We start from the raw sequence: 9601 nt of genomic DNA, 5'->3' as shown, positions 1-9601 counted from the left end.
GATTGCATGATTCCCACTAGTAGCAGCTGGTTGCTTCCATGTCATTGGGGCAATGAATCTGCTCATGGTTTTAATTCAGAATTTTAAGGAGCTTTCCAAGGTACTGCATTCTAAATAAATTGACACTGGAGAACTCTTTTAAAGCTATCCAAACCCTGGAATAGATTCACTCCCCTATTGACATGACAGCCACCAGCTGCCACCCACTTTCACCACTAGTTCAAATGCTGTTTTGTGATAGAGGTTTAACACTTTCTGTCCAGATGAACACTAGGAGCATTATTGTCACTTTACATTCCGGTAGTATGTTAAGGTTTGTCTGAAGGCTATTCCTCTGTCTTCCCAACATTGGACTAGTGCACATTTTCTTGTGGTGTCTTGGATAGTATAGTGCAATACAGACAGTGAGTTGCTCTTCACCAGCAAATGTGAAAAGACAGCATGGGAGGATCTTAAGCCATTTTCACATAAGACTACAATTTGTGTGTACCACCCCCAAAGACAGCAGATAAAAGTTTTACTTCTGAAGTTATACTTCTTAAATGATTGGACAGATGAAATGGACGAACACAATGCTGTCTCAGCAAATAAAGAAATACAGACTCCCAAGTAGCGATGTCTTTCCATCAGCCAGTACGCTGTTTTCTAGTTCAACTGTGGACTGCTATGTACAAAATGATCCTCATATCCATTAATTTGGTATCCATGGTTTCACTTTACGCACATCTGAAAAAATAATTTTGTATTAGGCATTTTTAGGTCCTCCATTATGATTCTATGGTTACCTTCCAGGCCAAGAATATTCCAGTATCATGCTGGAGGACCTAGAAATGCTTACAGAAATGTTCACTCTAGGCATTTCTAGGTCCTCCAGCGTGATTCTATGGTATGCTTGGGCAAGAAGTCATTCATCTTAATGAAAATAATAGAGTTCCTTATTATCTGCATTTTTTTTGGTATTCACGGGGGTGTGGGGGTGTCCTGGAACATAACCGCTATTGATACAGTGGTTGTACTGTAATGGTGATGGATTGCACATTGTGTCAGAACATAACCAACATAATACCAGCCATAGAATGATGAATGCCTGGCATGGATGGGTACATTCTAACTCTTAATAGACCTTCACATGCAGGTAGTGATGACTGGTGGCTTTCATGTTAGTGGGACAATCAATTTGCTCCAGGTTTTACTCTAAATTTTATGGCAGCTATCCAAGGTGATAAACCTTACCCAAGTAGGAAATTTTAGACTAAACCCTGAAGCAGATTTCCCACCCTGCTCATATAAGAGCCACCAGCTGTTGCTGTTTAAAAGAGACGAGAGAACAAGGTCTTATAATTGCCCTCTCACCACCTTGCCTTTGTTCAGCTCATTTGTACAAGTGTGGAAAACAACAAACTCCTTCTATGTATTGACAACAGCAAGCTGACTGCTGATGACTTCAGGACCAAGTGAGTACCTTTCAATCAATATTGGAACAAACAGAACAAAGGGACATTCATTCCATTGGAGCCCACTCTCTAGGAGGATATTCTTGGTGAAAGGGGACTAAGATTATCTGTTTTAGACCTGTTTTAGGTCTGGGGGTATTTGCTCTTGAAGGAGAGGAATTCTTATTCTGTGAGAATAAACAAGACTTGGTAACAGTGGAGATCACTTCTTCTATGAGGCATACAAGGAGGACTATAATTCAAAATGCCTGGAACCTAGCAGTAAAGCCAGTGCTATGACTGGCCAAGATGCTGACTTGTTTGCTGGGTATCTCCTCTTTTGATGCAGTATTTTCTGCAGTATATAGCAACAGGAGAGCCAGTGTGGTACAGTGGTTTATAGTGTTGGACTAGGACTCTGATTTGAATCCTCACTTAGCCATGGGAACTCACTGGGTAGCTTTGGACAAATTACTTTCTCAGGGCATGTCTCCATTTGCCAAAATACTCCAGGCTGCCACCAGAATACATGGACCCCAAACTTTCTCTGAATTTTCCTCCTTATTTGCTGCAGGTTTTTGGTGAGCGATGGCCAGTTGCCTCCCCATGTGGTCCCTGCAAGCTGGCTACCACTGCTGCTGCAGATGCAAGTTGGTCTGAGGTTAGAACAAGGCACCCAGCCATGTTATCAATGCTGAGACCCCTTGTTTTGACCTCAGAGCAACTCAGGAGGGATGGTTCCTGGAACAGTGTGGGCAGGGAGCCAAGCCATTGTTGCTGTGTTTTGCTCTTGGTTTTCTTCAAAACCCAGAGCAAATGGTAAGTCTTTTTAATATGGGACAAGGGGTGGAAACCCTGAAATGGGTCTGGGCATTGTGAAAACAGTCTGGTCCTGATTTGGAGTTTTGGACCTGCATAATGTAAAAAACATGCAGTGAGCCTGGAGGGAATTTGGGGCTTAAAATCAACATACACAAACTCAAAGGCTCAGAAGAAGGGAATGGCAACCCTCCTCTCAACAAATCTTGGTAAAGAAACCCCATGAGAGGGTCACCTCAGCATCACCATAAGTTGGAAACAACCTGAAGGGACATAACAAGAACAAATCTACTAGGAAGATGATGTGTCTCTCACAAACATTAGAAAGACTGATCTTTAAAGCCTGCAGATGTTCAGATAAAGTCTTACTCTGAACACACAATGATCAGCTTTGACAACCTAATGATCACTCTTGGTTATTCTCGGGGTGGGATGAAAGTTAGAATCTGGGGGAAAACAAGACCCCCATGCTCTCCTCCTTTTGATCTAGGTATGAGACAGAATGTTGCCTCCGTCAGAATGTGGAGGCTGATATTAATGGCCTGCACCAGATCCTGGATCAGCTGACAGCCTGCAGGGCTGACCTGGATGTACAGTGTGAGAACCTCCATGATGAGCTGTGCTGCCTGAAGAAGAACCATGTGGAGGTGAGTGGTGAACATTTTCTTGTTTCACAATGTCTAAATGGAATATTGGAAGGAATGCTTTCCTTATTACAGTATAAGGGATTCAGGTCTGAGAGAATAGTATTCTTGGATGCCAAAGGTGCATATTAAAATATGTTGACAACAGGGCCAGCTCAAGTCAGTTTATGGACTGAGGTGAAGAACAAGATGGTACCTTCCAAGGCGATACCTTTTTACCTTTCAAGGTAAAAAAAACCCAACCAACCATTTGAATAGGAAGTTGTATCATTCTTCTTCACTGATGATGGGTGAACACTATCCATCATGCCTGAAGGTAGCAGTCCAGTTTAGGAGACAAAAGGCAGTCCAGCTAACCCACAGCACCTTTCTCCAACAACCAATTGTTATCCAACAGTATCTGCCACCAGAAAGTAATGCCCCATTCTGTCCAATGGTGGAGCTGGTTTTGATTTGGAACCATCATTTGGAAAAGATTAGACAGTTTTGACCCAGGATCCAAGTTCCATTGGAAACAGATGTGCACTGACAGGGAGGCAGTCAATCAGAAATTCCAGGCAGAAACATATAAATATGGCACATTGTTAGAAGAATTAGGGCTCACTGTGTGATGTTTGCATAGAAGAGTGAGGAATACAACTATAGGGTCTATACATATTACACAATTATAACATCTTGATACAACTTTACTTCTCATGACTCCATTCTATGGAATCTGGGATTTGTAGTTTGGCAAATGACTTAGAATTCTCTGCTTAGCCAGTGGTGATGTGCTACACTATTTCTGACCTACAGCAGAGGATTCTAAGTGCCTGACCAAACTACAAATCCCAGAATTCCCTAGTAATTGGCCACAGCAGCTAAATTGGTATCAGAATGCTATAATTATGTAGTGTGGATACACCCATAGTTCCAGCCTGATTGTATTAATACCCTACTGCTGGGTTTTCACTAGGTCTTTGTCACATGAAGCAGAAAGGAAGCTTAACCCCCACTCCCACACCTCTGTTAAGATGGATAAGTGTGGTATGTCATAGGACAGTGGTGGGAAATATTTGGTGATCAAGCCCTGGTAATAAGGGATTATGGGAACTGTAGTCCAAAATATCTGATGGACCAAAGGTTTACCTCTTGGTCATGCCATAATAGCATAGTAGGATACATTACAGGAAGAGTTTTTATCAAAGCCTGCATGACAAAGAATTAAATGTGAAATTCGTGATTAACTTAAGTTTCAGCATGTTTGCCATGACAGATCATTAACTAAAGTGTTTTAATCTCTGAAAAATACTTACTAAGGTGGGTGAGTGCTCTCTTGTAATAGAAAAATTTTCAGAATCATTCAGGCTTGCTTTGCTAATAGTGAGATGGCAATCATGTTTTGTGTGTGTGTGTGTGTGTGTGTGTGTGCCTTCAAATCCCTCTTCGCCTTATGGTGATCCCATGAATTTTCCAACATGTGTAGGGCCTCATGATTCATACCCCTGACTAATGTAGTCATTGCCATCACCTACTTACTAAAACATGATCTTGGTCTTTGCAATAGGAACCATGCAACCATGTGCATTTTAAAGTAGCACACACTAGAAGGAGAGTGTCATTCACTGTTGAGCCAGGATAAATTTTGTTTCTTCCTCAAGACTAATTCACTACTTGGAGTCTTCATCATCTTCAGTTCATTTAGAGTAGCATGGAAAAGTAGCAAGGAAAATGGAAATGACAGATGAAAAATCACCACGGTTGATTAATTTGGTTTTGGATTTATATTTTTTTATAGGAAGTAACTTGCCTGAAGAAACAGTCTACTGGTGATGTCAATGTGGAAGTCAATACCTGTCCTGGACCTGATCTGAAGAAGATCCTGGAAGAGATGAGGTGCAAGTATGAGGCAATGATTGAAGGCAACCGCAAGGAGGTTGAGTCCTGGTATGAATCCAAGGTAAGCCATACTTCTCTAAGTCTAGAATGCATGAAGCAGAAGGAGAGTACAGTCACAACTGTGATGATGGACACAGCTAAATTACAGCCCTTTTCTAACTCTTTGCCCATTCTAGATTGAGGAGGTGAACCGTGATGTCTGCAATAGCAGTCAGGAGATTGAAGAAAGCAACAACAAAGTCACGGAACTGAGACGCCAGCTGCAAGCCCTGCAGATTGACTATGAGGCCCAGTGCAGCTTGGTAAAAAAAAAAAGACAACTTCTGCATTATTGGAAGCATAAACTGGTGGGAGTGGGTTTGGCAGAGAAATAAATGGTGGTAGGTAATGTGCCTTCATCCCATGGATGTGCACTAACCACAAAAGCCACACAGTTTATGATAGCACCCCTTATCAGCTTAATCAGGAATAAATAAGAGTTTAATCCACTCATGGGTGAAAATAAAATGTTGCAACTCAGCTAGCAATTGCTCAAAAATGGTCCAAGGCAACCAAAATGTTAACACACACTAAGAAATACAGGTACCAATATGCAGCCTCCCTCCTGTCCCATCTGCAGGAGCCCTAAGGAAAGGTCAGCAGAATCCTATATGGCCTATTACATTATGTAACTTTATGCACATCTAGTTATGTAGCAGAGATTCTAAAAAACCCTCTTTACTGAACTGCAAAGATGCTTAAAGGGATGCCAGCAAGGAAGAGCCCAATGTGCATCAGAGCTCCCTCACCAGTGTTCTGTCATGCATCGACAGCCTGTAGCATATCAGTGACTATAGTGCACTGTTTTCAATGTGCTTTAGTCCTGATACACATCAGTCACTTGCTATATAGTGATATATCAGCAAATAAACATTATATAACTGTCCAATTCTAACTCCCACATATGTAAGTCCACTTACAAAGACTTAAGACCCAAGGATTTTTGGGATTAAGACCAAAGGATTTTAAAACTTAGAGCAGATTCACAATCTTGCTGATGTGAAAACTACAAACCACTGGTGTGACCTAAGTAGCTGGAAGGAAGAAAGGAAATGTAAAATGACAGAATATGTTCATTCTACAGAATGTTGCACTTTAATGGAGCCCTGGTGGCACAGTGGTTAAATGCCTGTACTGCAGCCATTCACTCAAAACCACAAGGTTGCGAGTTCAAGACCAGCAAAAGGGCCCAAGCTCGACTCAGGCTTGCATCCTTCCGAGGTTGCTAAAATGAGTACCCAGACTGTTGCGGTCAAATTAGCTTACTTGCTGTTCACCGCTATGATCTTTGGAATAGCGGTATATAAATAAAACAAATTATTATTATTATTAATAATGAGATCTCAACATTTTCATGTTGCTAATTAGAAAGAGAACACTTGTTAACATAGAGGAATTATGTTTATCCTTTGTTTTTCAGAGAGACACCCTGGAAAGTTCCCTGGGCGAAACTGAGCTTCGCTACAACAACCATTTGGGTGAGCTTCAGGAGCGCATCTCTCGCCTGGAGCAGCAGCTGGCTGAGTTGCGTTCAGAGATGGAGTGCCAGAACCATGACTACACAGAGCTCTTAGATGTCAAAAGCCGACTGGAGCAAGAGATTGCCACATACCGTGGATTGCTGGAAGGGAGTCAGCATGAGGTTACGTAAGTGGCAGGCAAAGAGATGCTGGAACCCTCCTCCCCTATAACATGAATTACATTACATTACTTTAGGGGTGGGATACACTTCAGTTTGGCTTTGATAATAATTTTTCAAAAGCCACACATTTCTTAATATTTAGAATGGATAGAACTTAAAATTTGAATGCACGAGATGTTGCAATTGCTAAATTCAGCCATTGTGGCCCAAGGTTTTGAGTATTTGATTGAGAAATCCAGGTCTGAATCCCTGTAATCAACCATTCTAGTGCTGAATTAGGTTACCACCTCTTTTTTCTATCAGGCTCCCTATCTTTAAACACCTTAATAGCAGACAAGTAGAATGGGGGCCTCTTTACACTGGCAACAGTTTGCCCATTACATTTGGCCAGAGCAAAATATTGCTAGTGCTGAATTAGTGTTGCCACCATTTTCTTCTTTTGGTGCTCCTCATTTCTATCACTTATACAGCAGGCATGGAGAACATGAAACCTCTCTCTGTGCTGGAATATCAGTGACTATTGAATTTGGCCAGTGGAAATGGTGAAGAATTTTGTTTCAGTTGGTTTTTGATAATAATTTACCAAAATTTATGGGGTTTTTTTCCAGATTTTGAAAAGCATTTGGGGTTTTTTTTAAAATCAAATACAGGATAAGTGGAACAGACTTTCTCATTCTTCTGCAGACTATCCTCTTTCAAAAGCATCAAAGTAATCAAATGGTCCACACACTCAGAGAATATCTCTCCCAGAGAATAATGAAATGTGTGAAAGCAGTTGATAGCTGATATGTTGAGCTGGGAATCTGTTTTGGGTGAAATAATTGTTGGCCTTATTGACCAAAACTCTTTTGTTTTCAGCCATAGTGGAGGAGGAGGCAGCCCCACCAGAGTCAGTGGTGTGTCTGGTGGAAGATCTGGTGAAACTCGGTCATCCCATACTTATGTGACCCATTCTTCAGGCCATTCTGCAGGTCATACACAGCATGGAGGTCATTTGCACCACTAGACCAACAAGGAAGAAGTGCATGAGGTGAGAAACATATATTCTTTTTGACCTCACTGTCCCCACATCTATAAGACCTTGTAAAAGTTTTGTGAGTGTGTCCCATGCTGGGACAAAAATAAAAGTATGTGAAAGCAGAATCAAGTCCTTAGGAATGCTATAAATAGGTATCTGAAATTAAATCTCAAATGGATTAAGCAGAAGAATAGGATAATCCTCAGAACAGTGAAACTGGTATATGTGTGATCATTTACCACCCATAAAACAGCTAACATGTACAAAGTACTGCAATTAGATTGCAAGCATAATGGACTATGCTTTCCAGGTACAGTGTGAAAGACATGACACTAAAGAAAAATAAGATGGGGAAAGAAACAGAAAAGAGGTGGTTTCAGGTATCCTAAATGGCAACTCTTTAAAAATACTATTGTAAGTAATGACAAATAAATGGAAACAGTCCAGGGAGAGAATGAGCCAAGTGGCAGCTGTTGACTCAGCCAATGAGGAGATCCAATGGAGAGATATTTGCTGTAGTAGCTCCCCTTTTACTGCAGCCAGGTGAAATGACAACTAAAACATGATTCTGAGGGAGAGAAGGAGCTAAATAGTATGCTACAACAAGTGGTGGATTATGGAAAGTTTAGGTTGGTGGATTATGGATTACTTAGACTTCATCCAGTTTGATGAATGATTAGCTGAGCAGATAGGCTGAGATCATCTTGGAGATATCTCATCCATAAGGTATCCATGAGTCAAGCATAAGGGACTATGCTTGCCAGGTACAGTGTGAAAGACATGACACTAAAGAAAAATAAGTTAACAACAAACAAAAATAGTACTCAAGATCCTGGATTGCCCTTATAGAATAAAAAGCTCTGTTGGGCATAACTAAGTGCTCTACCTACCTCTCCACTCCCTTAACTTACTATGTTCATACTTCCAGGGGCCATGCTTCAGCAGTAGGCCACAAGGAGACAATATCATCCTCCTGAACCTCCCAGAGAACAATAAGGGGCACTGGGGTATCCAGTGTGAGACATTTAAGTTAAGGGCTCAGAGAGCCACTACACAGGGCAGAACTGAATTCCACTGTCTGTACTTACCACAAAAATACATATGTTGTTGTTAGTTGGGCATATTTCTACATGTCTTATCAACAGGATGCTGACCGTTGTTGCTCATGGACTAAAATATTTTCTGTTGGTATGAATGATGCACTATTGGCTTTTTCCTTGTCCTAGTAACTATATTTTGTTTTTGTTGTTTTCTGCTCATCTTTAGAGCTGCGGAATGGGCAAAGAAAACTTTACCCCTAGAGAAGCATTCCTAAGAATACATCTGAGTTGCTGTTGTTCCATCTGTCCAATTGTACCTTTCCAAGCTAACCAGAGATCCCACTTCACTGTATCTCATGCTAATGTCTCTTTCCCATTATTCTGCAACATGGAATCTGTCAAGTCTACACAACCACCATGCTTTAGTGCCGTGGTTAGTGATTTACTAACCACTGAAAACAGAAAAAGAAGTTAACAAAATAAAGCTCTGCTTTTCTCCATATGCCACTCAAGACCTGTGTGTTTTCTTATGAAAATTGGTAAAGAATTATATAAATAATAGTGACCACCAAGTCACAAAGAACCAAAATTACTCCCTACATAGGTATTATCATTAGCCCCTACTAGACTTTAGTCACAGTTCCCTCAAAGGCTACAATTTAGTGTTCATGTGAAACTGCATACAGATGCATGTTTGTTCATTCATGGAAACAGGTACAGCTATGCATGTCTGAATGCACAAGCAGTTATGCATGTCTGTTCCTCTGGGCTGGGATGACAGCATGCTAGTCCTACCATACATTCTCTGGTTTACTTTTAGCTAGAAGGAAGGTGTATGTTTAAAAAAAACGAGTCTGAGAACAGATATGGCTAATTGGCCCATTTCTCACTGGTTCCTGCAGTTGAGTTATAATTGAATGCAAACTGCAGAGGGTTTGGTTTCAGGAACCCCCCATGAATTCCAAAAATCCATGGATGCTAAAGTCCCACTCAATACAATGACACAATAAGATGGTGTCGCTTACAGAAAATGACAAAATCAAGGTTTTCTTTTTGGATTTTGTAAAGGAAATATTTCCAAACCATGG

At 41.0% G+C, this 9601-nt stretch overlaps 1 protein-coding gene across 2 annotated transcripts in view; it reads left to right on the top strand.

Annotated features, from left to right (window-relative positions):
• The window catches only part of LOC121935496 (keratin, type I cytoskeletal 19-like), a 10955-nt gene extending 1940 nt beyond the window's left edge, over positions 1-9015 (top strand). Inside the window, exons 2-8 of one of the 2 annotated variants that reach the window (XM_042477084.1) lie at positions 1372-1454; positions 2743-2899; positions 4674-4835; positions 4951-5076; positions 6234-6460; positions 7320-7485; positions 8740-9015. In XM_042477084.1, the coding sequence (XP_042333018.1) occupies positions 1372-1454; positions 2743-2899; positions 4674-4835; positions 4951-5076; positions 6234-6460; positions 7320-7461 (897 nt within the window). In that variant the 3' untranslated portion in view covers positions 7462-7485; positions 8740-9015. Of the gene's footprint in view, positions 1-1371; positions 1455-2742; positions 2900-4673; positions 4836-4950; positions 5077-6233; positions 6461-7313; positions 7486-8739 lie in introns of both variants that reach the window. The other variant, XM_042477083.1, reaches the window with a different exon arrangement.
• The last annotated feature ends 586 nt before the right edge of the window (positions 9016-9601 follow it).

The sequence above is a fragment of the Sceloporus undulatus genome, chromosome 6, assembly GCF_019175285.1.
Source record: "Sceloporus undulatus isolate JIND9_A2432 ecotype Alabama chromosome 6, SceUnd_v1.1, whole genome shotgun sequence".
NCBI lineage: Eukaryota > Metazoa > Chordata > Lepidosauria > Squamata > Phrynosomatidae > Sceloporus > Sceloporus undulatus.
Note: the sequence above shows the minus strand (reverse complement) of the source record. Positions and strands in the feature narration are given on the sequence as shown.